Consider the following 14,721-nt stretch of genomic DNA (forward strand, 5'->3'; position numbering starts at 1 on the left):
TCCATCTATATCTTTACCCCTTACACTCCATCATAGCGAGAATCCTTACCCTTACCAAATCCTAACCCAATCACCATTTGTGATTGATCGCTCAAACAAGCGAAACAGCTTCTCTTTATTCACCCTGTCCATACGCCTCATAACCTTTTACACGAAAATCATGTGTCCCCATTCAGTCATCTCGATTCCAGAGAAAACAATCCAAGGTGATTTAGTCTCCCCTTTTCTATTGGAAGTATATTTGTGCTGTGATCCTAATCCCCCATACTGGGTCTGGGTTTAAAACTGCTGTTGTCACTGTCGGCTTAATATGAATGATTTATTTTTGCAACCTAAAGCAGCGCATGCGCGATACTGCTCCTTCCCCAAAGCTGACCATTTGTGACTCGAGGAGCGCATGCGTGAGGCCCTCCCCCAGCGCTGCCATTGAGGAGCATTTACTCGGAGTACAAGAGGTTTGTTTGAAACAGACCGCAATGGAGAGATCAGCGCCCAGGGAAGGGAGGGAACAGCAGGCTCCTTCCAGCAGCACATCGGGATGGGAGCCTGGGACACAGAGGGGGCTCCGAGACCGGGATTGATTCGGGTGAGTTCAGGGAGAACCGGGGGCTGTTTGTAAGAGGCCGAGCGGAGCAGGAACTGGTCCCGGAACTTGGAGTGAGCGGGCTGGGGGGAAGAGAGAGGCCTTTCTCGGGCTGTGTGTGGGCCTGCTGAGGGAGGCAGAGCGGGAAGAAGCTGCTGTGGGACATTCTTGTTGTTTTTAATCCCCTAAACACTGATAGAATTGTTTGGCTTCTGTTTCACGTTGTTTGTTGATGTTGGGCAGTGTAGAATGGAAGCACAGACCATAATTTTGTGACAATCTTGTAAAGAACACGTAGTAGCGCGAACAGATTTGAAGCTTCGAGTAAAACATTAGACATAACGTCCCTTGTTCTTTCCTTCAACATTTAGTGTATTGTCAGCTTGCTCTTGATATATGTCAGCATTGCAGCTGCTTCGGGAATTCCCATTCATGGAGGTGTACAGATGTTAGTTCTGGATCTCACCCAATTGTCATAAAGTTGCAAACGGAAGAAAAGAAGACGAGGAGCAACTCAGGGCAAGAGTGGAATCAAAACCTGGTTCTGTTTGAATTGCTAGGTTTAAAAATACCCTAATGATTATCAACTGACTGCCACATTGATCGGTTTAATCTCGCCTAACGTGGCTTATGTTGATTTACAGCTGAAAATTCTTTTGTCTTCCTCCAAGGAAATACTTGAATGCTGAAGACAATGTCATATTTCCACAGTGACAAGTTGCTTCCAACAAACAGCATGTTACCACTGTCAAAGCAGAGCGCATCTTTTCCAAAGGCACAGAACAGATTGGATCAGACTTAGCTTGAGCTCTATTTGCAGAGATATATCCAAACAAACAGTCAGACACAACTGCGGAAAGACAGTTTATTTTCCTCTGCATTCTCCACAGACATCTTGCAAGTTTCAATTAATATGATTCATGTGCCATTAACATTCACACCATGTTTGAAGCTGACTGGTTGTCTAAAGTAGGCAGTGGTGTACTAAATCAAGTTTACATTTAATAGGGCATTTTAAATGTCACAAACCAGATAAACAATGACATTGTGCTTTCACATAGTTTCAACAAGTAGTGAATCATTACTGAGCACAAACACACATACACAAAAGGTACAGACTGATTCTGATTGAGTTGCAAATACACTCACCACATCGGCACACAAGATGCAGAGACGTACAGCAATGGACATACATATACACTGCAGGAATCAGAAGTGAATATATACAAAATGTTTATACAAAAACAAGCAATGAATCCCATTCAGCCAATATTTCATTTCAATAAGTGTGTCATGGCAGCAGAAGAGATACCAAAATAATTGTCAACTTATTCACCTTGCCGGAATAGAAACTGAATTTTCACTCTGCCCAGTATTAGTTTTTTTAATTAAAAAGTTGTGTAACTTTGTCTCCAAATTCACTTTAATCTTCCACAAAGAATCCCATTTGCCCTACCCAATGAAATATTACATAAAGCAAGAAAATACAATGTCATATCCTCAATTTAGCAATATAATAAAATAATCACCGTTTTAATTCAACAAAGTAATTTAGCCGAATCTTGTAAATCATAAATCCTCACTTTTTTTGCAAGATGAGGTCAACCATGTTCAATAAATTGCCTGAGTGATTTAAATCTTCTCCACTATATGACAAAAATACAAGTCTTTTCACTTTCCTCATTCCCACCATTGAGCATCAGGAGAGTACTGCTAATGGCTTTCACCGTCACACCACAGAGCAGGATTATGTAATACTCACAATAGAATGTTGAAGTGAACTAGCCAATTCTCTTTCCCATAGCAGGAACATCGTGGTCAGTTGGCTAAAATACAATTTATTTGTTCATCCCCCTTTCAACACTAACAAAGGAATGTAACACCTATTAATTTCTCAGCATTATTCACAAAAGTATGTAGCTATGCACTGAGAAAATATGATGGCATCCTGAAGAACAGCCCGTGATATTATTCCTTCCAGTCAGAGCCTGCACTATAGGATTTGAAAAACGCTTTGATTTTCTATTGCACAACCCATGACACAAAACAAATGCACTGAGCAGAAACTGACAGGTACAGATTGTATTGCCACAGTAGAAATTGACAGGCATAGATCAGTAACTAAATTCACAGAGTTACAAAGGAAAAGCTGGCATGTACAGATTAATGACTGTACTTATACATTCACAGAGCAGTCAAATTGGTAGGTATATTCTGATATTCATATTGCAATAAAGTGTATATGCAGATTGCTAATTGCACACTCTAACACATATAGCAGAAATCAACAGGAAGAAATTCATAACTATATTTACATACCAGAACTGGCAGCTACAAATTGCTAAGCATATTCACAGCACAGAAGCTGATAGGGAAAGATTGATAAATGCACTCACACATTCACATGGCAGACACTGACAGTTACAGATTAATAACTGTACACTCAGATACACAGAGCTGAAACTGACAGGGGCAATTGGTAAATACACTCAGACATTCACATTGTAGTTACTGACAGAAAGTTTGATAACAAATCTATCATATCGACAAAGCAGAAACTGACAGGAACAGATTAATAATAACACTCAGTTTAATATTGCATGAACTGACAAATGTAGTTTGATAACTGATCTCACAGTTTCACAGAGCAGAATCTGACAAGTACAGATTGAAATCAATATTCAGTTTGACAAGCAAAAAATGACAGGTGTAGAATGACAATGACCCTCTCACAATCAACATTAGAACCTGAAGGTATAGATGCATATCTATACTCATATTCACATGGCAGAAACAGTTACACCTTGATAACTACAGTTGTCTATTCATGTTGCAGTAACTGACTGGGATAGATTAATGATGATACTGACACATTCATATGACAGAAACTGATCGATAACTAAAATATTGCAATAAATGACAGGAACTGGTTGGCCCTCCCTACGATATATTACACAAAAAAGTGAACAGACAATGTCATTTATTCAAATTATCAATACAGCTTCCCAACATCCTGGGATATATTTCATGCAGTCCCAGAGTTTGAGACACCTTTCTGGTTTTTTTTAACACCTCTCGCACTTCCTCTTTTGGCATGTGTACTGTTTCAAGATATCAATATTTATTTCCCGAAGTTTCCTAGTCTTCACAGGGACAGAATGATAAGCAAATTCATATATACAACTAGGGGGAAACTAGCATGGAGAGAATGGTAATTGCACACATTCACAAACCAGAAACTGACAAGTGCAGATTAATAACTGCTCTGTCAGATTTACAGAACAGAATTCGATGGGGACAGCAATGTAACTGCTTTCCCATATTCACTGAGTAGAATCTGATAGTTACATATTCATACCAAATCTCACATATTCACTTTGCAGAAACTGATAGGTATGGATTAACAACTACACTCGCAGATTCAGAAAGCAGAAACTGAATGAACAATTTGCTAACCATAGTCACTTAGCAGAAACTGACAGGTACAGATTTACTCTCCCATATTGACATTGTAAACAGAGATTGATTGGCACAGATTAATAACTGCAGTCATATTGGCATTGCAGAAATTGACAGGTATGGACTGATGAATTTACTCCCATTCACAAAGCAGAAAGTGGCAGGGACAGATTGATAACTGTATTCCCACATGTTTCTTTTTCTCATTCCTGGGATGTGTGCATCGCTGAGTCTCCCTAATTGTCTGGAGGCAGTTAAGTGCCAGCCACATTGCTGTGGGTTTGGAATTACATGTAGGCCAGACCAGGTAAGGATGGCAGCTTTTGTGCCCTGAACGATGTCAGTGAATCAGAATTTTTTTTCCTGAGAATTGGCATTAAACTCTTATTTTTAGATTATCATTGAATTAAAATGCCACCATCTCCAATGATGGGATTTGAACCCAGGTCGACAGTATATTACCTGGCTCTCTGCACTAATAGTCTAGTGATAATACAATAAGGTGGTTGCCTTCCCTATTCACATTCACTTAGCTGAACCTGACAGGTATAAACTGATAAATACACTCTCAAATTGATGGAGTTGAAAGTGACAGGCATAGAATGATAACTGCACTCACATATTCATATTGCAAAAACTGGCAGATTCAGATTGAAAAATGCATTTATACATTAGCAGAACATGAACTGACAGGTACAGTTTGATAACTATTCGCAGAATAAAGTCTGACAACCATATATTGACAATCACACTTTTACACTGAGCAGAAATTGACAGACACACTAAACTCACATTCACACAGCAGAAACTGAGAGGGTAGATTTATAACAACAGTCACCCGCTTGAATTGCAATAACTAACAGGGACACATTAATTACAACGTTTACATGATCATGTGACAAGAATGGATTGGTCGATAAATGAATTTTCGTATTCACAATGCTAGAAATGAGAGATGGAGACTCTGTGATGGTACTGTGGATTTAAGAGGTTTACTTTGTCCTTTTGTTCTTGATGAGCAAATTTAAGGCAGAGAGTCCGAGCCACGAGAGCAAACAATTTGAGTATCTTTATAGAATTACAGAAAGCTCAAGACTCATCAATAGAAATACTTCATGTTTGAGAAGGACACCTTAAGTTTGTTACTTTTGGAGAAATTTAACAACCAAAATTACAGACTGTTTAGATGAAGCTTGTTATCACAGTCATTCAATTTGCAAATTAAATACATGGCAGGACGAGAGAACCTGTTGTCATGACTTTGATGAAAAAAGATGGAAGCGTTTCACAGCAGGAAACATTGGACTGTCATAGTGAGTGTTTGCATGTTTAGAGTCAACAAAATGTATATGTATTGTGTACTAATAGTGTACGGCTAAACAATTTTTAAAAATTAGGCCATCCCTGTATATTGATGGGTTCCTTTAAGAGGGGTGGAAGGTTTGATGATATTGTGGCTTTAAGATATTTCTTTTGTCCTTTCTTTCTTGTTGAGGAGAGATTTTATGGCAGAAGTGTGGAGAAGTCTACCAGAGACACTAGAGTAAACAGTTTGAGGCTGTTTTTAAAGTTGGAACAACAGAAGCAGCCTGAATGGGTGTGGTCAAGCTCTCACAGGATGACATTTTTACTTTTGGCTTTCAGCAAAACGGTTGGTGTCTTGAAGACAGGAAAGCTAGTTTTCCCCTCTCAGTTACAGTCAGGAGCTGCAGATACTCTTTCTGCTACTGGAGTCGGATGTGAGACTATCTATTTTATTGAATTTGCCTTTTGCCAAAGATGTTTATGGGATATTACTGTATTGGAACAGTTAAATAGGAAGAGTTATTGTATGCATTATTCTGTTAAGTATTCCAATAGAGTTCAGTTGTTCCAATTCCTTCTTTATCGTGTTGTATGTTAACTATTGTGGACATGACAAAATACACCTTTGAAAACAACACTATCACTCTCAATGATTGCTACACTCATACTCACATAACAGAAACAGACTAGTACAGATAGATAACTACACTGCCATGTTTGCACCACATTAGAGCTAGACTGGCTGTAATGTAATGAGGGGTACGTCAGGTTCCAAGAAATCAATTGTGATTGAGGTCCCTCTACTCAGAGGCACAGACAGACATTTCTGCAGCCAGCAGCGAAAAATCAGAATGGTGTATTGCCTCCAATGGTGCTAGAATAAAGGATATCGCAAGGAGGGTGCAGAATATTCTCAAAGGGAAGAGGGACCAGCAGGAAGTGAGTGCACACTAATAACATAGGAAGGGAAAGGATGAGATTCTGAAGGGAGAATATAGAAAGTTAGGCAGGAATTTAAGATGGAGGTCCTCAAGGGTAACTTCTGTTGCTCTGAGCTAGTGAGAGTAGGGATTGGAGGATAGAGCAGATGAATGTGTGATTGAGGAGCTGGTATAAAGGAGATGGGTTCACATTTTAGGCTTATTGGAATCTCTTGTGGGATAGAGGTGACCTGTACAAGAAGGACAGATTTCACCTGAATTGGAAAGGAACAATTATAATTGTAGGGAGATTTGTTAGAGCTGCTTGGAAGGATTTAAACTAGTAAGGTGGGGGACCCAGGGAAAAAGTGAGGAAAGTGAGACTGGTATAGCTGGGAAAAGGAGTGAGTCAAACAGTCAGGGCAGGCAGGAACAAAACAGAGAATAAGGTAGGACTGAAGTGTTCCCCAACTGTGACTCGGCCAACATTGTCTACCCAAGGATTGGTACATTGGTGAGACTGAGCAGACACTATGATAATGGATGATGGACACTGCACAACAATCACCAGGCAAGGGTGTTCCCTTCCAGTCGGGGAACACTTCATCTGTCCAAGATATTTAGCCTAGGCCTTTCGGGTGACTATCCTCCAAGGCGGACTTCGGGACAAGCAACAACACAAAGTGGCCGAGCAGAGGCTGACAGCCCAGTTTGGTAGCCATGAGGATGGACTCAAGTGGGATCTTGGGTTCATGTCACACTACAGGTGGCCCTAATGAACTACACATTCCGTCACAGACACAGACACACATCCCCACATGCACACACACTCCTACATATTCTCACACTAACATAGACCCTCTCTCATCTACAAGCTCAATCTCATATGCACACACACACATCCCCCACACTCACCCACGCATGCACCCTCTCACAGGGTTATATCCCATCACACCTACACACTACTTTACCAAGCTTACACACACTCTTTCTCTTTGTCTGTCTGTCTGTCTCTCTTTTTATTTCATTCTTTCTGCCTGTCTGTCTCTCGTTGTCTGTCTCTCGTTCTCTCTCCCTCTCGCTCTGTCTCCCTCTCCCTCTGTTTCCCTCTCCCACTGTTTCCCTCTCCCTCTGTCTCCCTCTCCCTCTGTCCCCCTCTCCCTTTGTCTCTGTCTCTCTGTCTGCCAAGTACACACATATAAGTTTATGCGGTGAATCTGTATTTGCAGAATTTTATTTTGTTCAAAAATGCATAACCTACAGTCAATCCATGTAAGATTCTGTAAATCCCACTTTACAAATAGAACCAGTCTGAATCCAGATTAGGACACAAACAGACTTTAACCTCACACCTTGAAAGCATTGCCTGGGCTGAGATGACACATTTTCTTCGAACACCTGAAGTTATCTTGAGAATGTGACTATGGCTTAAAAGGAATTCTGGGGTTTACGTATTAAACAGCCAAAACTAGAAAGCAATTTAAAAAGATGAAACACTTAATCTCAGATTGTTCAATATATATCAGCCTCACGATGCTATAATCTTTTGCTATAAATTCTGTACTTTATGGTCTTGCATCACAACCACCTGACGAAGAAGCGGCATTATGAAAGCTAGTCTTTCCAAATAAACCTGTTGGACTATAACCTGGTGTTCTGTGAGTTTTAACTCTGAAGATTCACATATGAGTCCCTACCTAACCATTCACAGTGAAGTTAACATTCCTGCAAACTACCCAATCAGGAACCAGGCTTTCCCCAATCCTTTATTAGCATTGTGACGCCTTCACTGTATCAAATCCGAGCCCACTTTCCCTTCTTCTGTTTCTGACATTGAGCGGGACGATGGCAGAGGAAAAGAAAGCGCAGCAACCCTCCAAGAAGGGCGCTAAGTAAGTGGTGAAGAGGGCGCCAGCGAAGGGTGGCAAGAAACAGAAAAGGTCCAGGAAAGAAAGTTACTCCATCTACATCTACAAAGTGATGAAGCAGGTTCACCCCGACACCGGCATCTCCTCCAAGGCCATGAGCATCATGAACTCGTTCGTCAGCGATACTTTCGAGCGCATCGCGGGGGAGGCTTCCCGCCTGGCCCATTACAACAAGCGCAGCACCATCAGCTCCCGGGAGATCCAGACCGCCGTGAGGCTGCTGCTGCCCGGGGAGCTGGCCAAGCACGCCGTGTCGGAGGGTACAAAGGCGGTGACCAAGTACACCAGCTCCAAGTGAATGTGCACTAAAACATGTCCATTGCACTGAAACAAACACATCCACAACCTAAAGGCTCTTTTAAGAGCCACCTACAACTTCCCTGAAACGGCTGAACCATTATGTTATTGGCTATGTACAATCAATGTCTCTGCGACAGTTGTGTTTATAAATGTTCTGTAAATTGAGTGATCGCTGATCCTGTGCGCGCCTTATTCTCGGACGTATATCCTGTACCCACTGCCTGAGACAGATCACGTTAAATCCCGCCAACAATCAAAAGAAACGTTTCCCTCCGAGTTCCATTTTACTTTATTTTTCATTTCCAAATCCCCGCACAAATATTGTCCGGATGCTGATTGTGGTAAATGAGGCTTTCTGCTGTTGGTCAGAGATATTCAAAATGAGCCGAAATAAAACCAGAACGCCTCCAGAAGTGGCAGATTAAATGTAGAGCATTTACTGATCTATGATCGTATGCAGTAGGGAGTGCAACGTTAAAATATTCTCGAAAGACTGCGTTCGCTATTGATCCGCTCATTCGGGAGAACGTAATCTCATGGTTTATCAGTAACTCGGGGTGCTGTTGCAATGTGAAATAAATTATTAGTTCCGGAGTGCAGGGTTTCGTGCCTTTTCTATTTAATGTACAGAAAATTCCATTCGAGATCAGAAATGGGCAGATTCAAGTAGGCTTGGGTATGAGGTAAAGGGAGATATTGTAAAGTGTACACGTTTAGTGTTGAAGTAAATTAACTGGAGTATTCGTGCATTCTTCAGTACAAAACTACCTCCTTGTCCGTACATATTGGCGGGCTTTTCAAATTGGAAAGAAAGCGGTTGATGAATTGGCGCCGGTACTTTCCGCCCTCCTCCCCGTGCCCTCTCCGGATTGGGGAATGAGGCAGATATCTGATTGGGAATTGGAACAACATTAGGAGGGGCTGAACAATGGGACCAATCAGAAACGGCCGCCCCACCATCCCTCCCGAAGGTATAAGAGGCCGCGATGTGGGCGGAGTGTAGTATTCTCTCTGAAAGTGCTGGTGAGATTGTGGTCATGTCTGGAAGAGGAAAGGGCGGTGGGAAAGGTCGCGTCAAGGCAAAGTCTCGGTCGTCCCGGGCTGGCCTGCAGTTCCCGGTGGGCCGTGTTCACAGGCTCCTGAGAAAGGGTAACTATGCTGAGCGTGTGGGTGCCGGAGCGCCGGTCTATCTGGCTGCGGTGCTGGAGTATCTGACGGCTGAAATCCTGGAGCTGCGAGATTTTTGAGGTCATAACTTTTCCATTTTTGCCAATAGACCTACTAACCTGACAGTATTTCTGTACGTTGCAAGTTATTCTGTACCCACTGTGTCTTGGCACCATCTCATTCTTTGTTCTGTCCAGAAATTATCAGTTTCCTTCAAGTCCTTCCTTACATGAATAAGGGCAATAACTGGTGCAGTCAGCAACTGTTTGTTCTTCTGAGAGTGCAGAACTCATCTTGTTTCTTCCATTTACTTATACGATTTGCGTACTCGGGAAGTACTCTCTACCTGAATGAGAAAAGTATCCCATGCAGGCTAAGATAAAAAGGTAGGGAGGAGGGACTTGGGGGAGGGGCGTTGGAAATGCGCGAGGTGGAAGGAGGTTAAGGTGAGGGTGATAGGCCGGAGTGAGGGTGGGGGCGGAGAGGTCAAGAAGAAGATTGCAGGTTAGGAAAGTGGTGCTGAATTCGAGGGTTGGGACTGAGACAAGGTCGGGGAGGGGAAATGAGGAAACTGGAGAAATCTGAGTTCATCCCTTGTGGTTGGTGAGATGGTGCCAATACATAGTGGGTAAAGAATAATTTGCAACGTACAGAAATACTGTCATGTAAGTAGAACTATTGGCAAAAATGAAAAAGTCATGACATCAAAGATCTCGCAGTTGGGAGAACTAGCATTTCATTAAACAAGTTATCCAGGACAGTGTGAGAGTGTGTCAGCCCCAGTGTACAGGTGAACTTCCTATAGATTTTAAATGCATAGTATCACCTTGGTCAAAAAGTAAATTCTACTTGTTTATTAGAAAATACTGAACCTACTGCATATTCACAATGTATTCCACTTAAGTAGGGAAAGAAGTAAATAAAAATCCAGACTAATTATTCATCCAGTTATCTCACCATGGCTTAAACATGCTGTCTGACTCCCTGACTGTATGTAATTCTTGTAGTCCAAACTGGAGGAATTAAATAGCAGTCCAAGTGCCAGATTGAAACAAATATTGCAATTTAATTTGCTTCCACAAGGCAAAAACAGAACACATCTCAGACGAAATGACTGTTTTCAGACGTCCAAAGGGAAATCAAACATTGACATGAAAAAGTACACGTTTAAATAGGTATGCAGAGATTATTGGACACAATGAGAAAACTCGTACTGGTCTTGTTATAAACATGTGAATAATAAATTCAAAGTACACATTCAGGTAGAGACTGATCAATCCAGAAAATACCTTACAATCACAAACTTACCATCGAATAAAAGTTGTGGAAATTATCCAGCCCCATTATTTTGCATTTACCCCTGATTAATGCACTAACCTACACATCCCGGAACATTATGGGCAGTTGGCATGACCAATTCACCTCACTGCATGTCTTTGAATTGTGAGAGAAAAACTGAGCACCCGGAGGAAACCCATTCAGACAAGGAGAGAATGTGCAAAGTCCACACAGACAGTCGCCCGAAACTGGAATCGAAGCTCGGTGAGGCAGCAGTGCTAACCACAGAGAAAAATGGCAAACTCAGTGTTAATTTCAGTCCAGAGAGAGGACCAGAAACAGACATGCGGAACTAGAAACACACCCTTCCACTCCCACATCATTACAACAACGAGCAGAAGGAAACCGAGCCAATACCACCGTCACTTTCTGTGTCACAGACAAAAAATCTCCCTCAGTCAGACTGAGAAACAGAATCACCATCCATTTCACATTTCGTTGCAGATTCTGACAGATCCACATTGGATCCCACATAAACCAATCACAGAGACTGAGTGATTAGGCATGATTCCATATAAACTACCCAGTCAAAAATCAGATTTTTTCCATCCCTTATTAGCATTGATGACGTCGTCAGTCTATAAAAAGGGAGCTCCGAGCCCGCTTTCCCTTATTCTGTGTCTGACAGTGAGCGGCGCTATGGCTGATGAGAAAAAAGGACAGCAAGCCTCAAAGAAGGGGGCGAAGAAAATCATCAAGAAGGCGCCAGCGAAGGGCGGCAAGAAACGGAAAAGGTCCAGGAAAGAAAGTTACTCCATTTACATCTACAAAGTGATGAAGCAGGTTCACCCCGACACCGGCATCTCCTCCAAGGCCATGAGCATCATGAACTCGTTCGTCAACGATATTTTCGAGCGTATCGCGGGGGAGGCTTCTCGCCTGGCCCATTACAACAAGCGCAGCACCATCAGCTCCCGGGAGATCCAGACCGCCGTGCGGCTGCTGCTGCCCGGGGAGCTGGCCAAGCACGCCGTGTCGGAGGGTACAAAGGCGGTGACCAAGTACACTAGCTCCAAGTGAAGGACCGCATTGCACTGAGACAAAATACATCCACAACCCAAAGGCTCTTATAAGAGCCACCCACAACTTCCCAGAGTGAGCTGAATCGTTTTTCTTAAAGATTGTTTTGTTTTAGTTTACATCTGATTCTTAACAAGACAAATTTATTTTTAGTTCTATATTTGTTTATATAAGGCCTTTGCAAATTAATGAGGTACGGCGCGGGGAAGATTGCATAAACAGCCTCTTCCCTGTCTGTTGGATAGATAAAACGTCAGAGTCATTTTTCATCTTGTTTATTTAATGTTGGTAAAAGCCCTGGTAGAATTTTAATACTTATTTTCACACCTTGCAAACAACCACCTAATGAAGGAGCAGCACTCCGAAAGCTAGTACTTCCAAATCAGCCTCTTGGACTATAACCTGGTGACTGATCGTGGAGTTTGCAGGTTCTCCCGTGGGTTTCCTCCGGGTGCTGTGCTTTCCTCCCACAGTCCAAAGATGTGCAGGTTAGGTGAATTGGCCATGCTAAATTGCCCGTAGTGTTAGGTGATGGGGTAAATGTAGGGGATGGTCTGGGTGGGTTGCGCTTCGGCGGGGCGGTGTGGACTTTTCGGGCCAAAGGGCCAGTTATCAGACTGTAAGTAATCTAATCTAATCATACTTGTCCATATCTTTCATCACATGCGTTTTCATCTGATTTTTTAAAAAAAAATTGCAATGCGCGGGTATAATCCGATTTTTCAGAATGCAAAAACTGCCGTCGGTAAAAGACTTTCAAAGGGAACCGAGAGAACGCCAAAAAAGGTGCCGGATTGAAATGTGGTGATTTTGCTGAATCTGAGAGCGAGAGCAATAATAGACAGCTTTAAAATATCGTCGAAACAACATGATTTGAAGATGTCGGTGATGGACTGGGGTGTACAAAGTTGAAAATCACAATACCAAGTTATAGTCCAACAGGTTTAATTGGAAGGTTAAAACAATGACTGCAGATGCTGGAAACCAGATTTTGGATTAGCGGTGCTGGAAGAGCACAGCAGTTCAGGCAGCATCCGAGGAGCAGCAAAATCGACGTTTCGGGCAAAAGCCCTTCATCATTAATTGGAAGCACACTAGCTTTCGGAGCGTCGCTCCTTCATCTGGTGATAGTGGATGGCTCAATCCTAACAGAATTTATAGCAAATATTTAGTGTGATGTAACTAAAATTATGCATTGAAAAATTGATTGTCTGTTAAAACTTTCATCTGTTCGAATACCATGATACTTTCACTTCTTTCATGTATAAATCACAAAACCTTTTTTTAAAAAAGTTGCATTCACAGTTTAGCTGTTAACAATGGTGATAGCGAGACAATATGTTGTCTAAACATCGTGTTCGTCATCGATACTGAGCCGGGAGAATGTTGTGTGCTGCTTTATCAGGATGCCGGGGTGCTACTGAAATGTGAAGTGAGAAGTCGACTGCAGTGTTTGGCCTGGTTCGTTTCAGGTTCTTAAGGCTGAGAAAATTACCCATTCAAGATCAGAAATGGATGGATACAGGTCGGCAAATAAGGGAGAGACAGATCGAGTGAAGTATACATTTATAAACTAAAAGTAAATTAAGATACAAGTATTTTATAAAAGTTCCTCCTTTTTTGTACTTCATTTTCAATATAGAACACACACCTTTGTTTGTAAATTGGCGGGATTTTCAAATTTGGAAAGAAAGCGGTTGATGATTTAGCGCCGGTATTTTCCGCCCTCCTCCCCGTGCCCTCTCCGGATTGGGGAATGAGGCAGATATCTGATTGGGAATTGAAACAACATTAGGAGGGGCTGAACAAAGGGACCAATCAGAAACGGCCGCTTCACCATTCCTCTCGAAGGTATAAGAGGCCGCAATGTGGGTAAAGTCCCTGCGAAAGTGTTTGTAAGATTGTGGTAATGTCTGGAAGAGGAAAGGGCAGCGGGAAAGGTCGCGCCAAGGCGAAGTCTCGGTCGTCCCGGGCTGGCCTGCAGTTCCCGGTGGGCCGTGTTCACAGGCTCCTGAGAAAGGGTAACTATGCTGAGCGTGTGGGTGCCGGAGCGCCGGTCTATATGGCTGCGGTGCTGGAGTATCTGACGGCTGAAATCCTGGAGCTGGCCGGCAACGCGGCCCGGGACAACAAGAAGACCCGCATCATCCCCAGGCACCTACAGCTGGCCGTGCGCAACGACGAGGAGCTCAACAAGCTGCTGGGAGGGGTGACCATCGCTCAGGGCGGGGTACTGCCTAATATCCAGGCCGTGCTGCTGCCCAAGAAAACCGCCTTTGGGGGCGCCGCTAAAAAGTGAAGAAAGTATTCTTGAATCCGACAATCCAAAGGCTCTTTTAAGAGCCACTCACATCTATGAAAGAAACTGTTCCCTCCGTTGGATTGAATTACCTTCCTTTAGTTATTTATTATCGGTTTCAGTCCCTTCCATTATGATACTGTACTGTCATTGGGTGTGTATGATCTAATGTAAAACCTTTCTTGATGGCTGTGACACAAGCGTGAAATATATACCGGTATTGTAACAATGGTCAGAGTGCATTACTTTTTATTGATTTGTAAATGTCTATGGTCACTTGTCCTATAAATGCATCACTCAGTCCCTGTACTCCTAGCTCGCAGGCATTTCACGTTATTTAGGAAGAGATGAATTGCCCAAGAAAACCGCCGCTGCGGGAGCCGTTAAAAAGTGGAGACACCA

The 14,721-nt window shown here is 42.6% G+C and overlaps 3 protein-coding genes and 1 pseudogene across 3 annotated transcripts in view; all 4 read left to right on the top strand.

Annotated features, from left to right (window-relative positions):
• LOC140470706 (histone H3) overlaps positions 1 to 14,721 on the top strand; it is a 375,678-nt gene that overhangs the window by 258,971 nt on the left and 101,986 nt on the right. The gene's annotated exons all lie outside the window — the stretch shown is intronic.
• LOC140470904 (histone H2B type 2-E-like) lies at positions 8,113 to 8,493 on the top strand (annotated as a pseudogene).
• Positions 11,565 to 12,629, top strand: LOC140470939 (histone H2B type 1-O-like). Its single transcript, XM_072566867.1, has one exon. The coding sequence runs from the start codon at positions 11,565 to 11,567 to the stop codon at positions 12,018 to 12,020; it is 456 nt and encodes a 151-aa protein (XP_072422968.1). The 3' UTR covers positions 12,021 to 12,629.
• Positions 13,725 to 14,548, top strand: LOC140470940 (histone H2A-like). The gene has a single exon (XM_072566868.1). It carries the CDS (start codon positions 13,930 to 13,932, stop codon positions 14,317 to 14,319), a length of 390 nt encoding a protein of 129 aa, XP_072422969.1. The 5' UTR covers positions 13,725 to 13,929; the 3' UTR covers positions 14,320 to 14,548.

The sequence above is a fragment of the Chiloscyllium punctatum genome, chromosome 52 (assembly GCF_047496795.1).
Source record: "Chiloscyllium punctatum isolate Juve2018m chromosome 52, sChiPun1.3, whole genome shotgun sequence".
NCBI classification, from domain to species: domain Eukaryota; kingdom Metazoa; phylum Chordata; class Chondrichthyes; order Orectolobiformes; family Hemiscylliidae; genus Chiloscyllium; species Chiloscyllium punctatum.

What these genes read in the sequence shown, in the direction of transcription:
- LOC140470940 (XM_072566868.1), top strand. Translation starts at nt 13,930, where the DNA reads ATGTCTGGAAGAGGAAAGGGCAGCGGGAAAGGTCGCGCCAAGGCGAAG.
- LOC140470939 (XM_072566867.1), top strand. Translation starts at nt 11,565, where the DNA reads ATGACGTCGTCAGTCTATAAAAAGGGAGCTCCGAGCCCGCTTTCCCTT.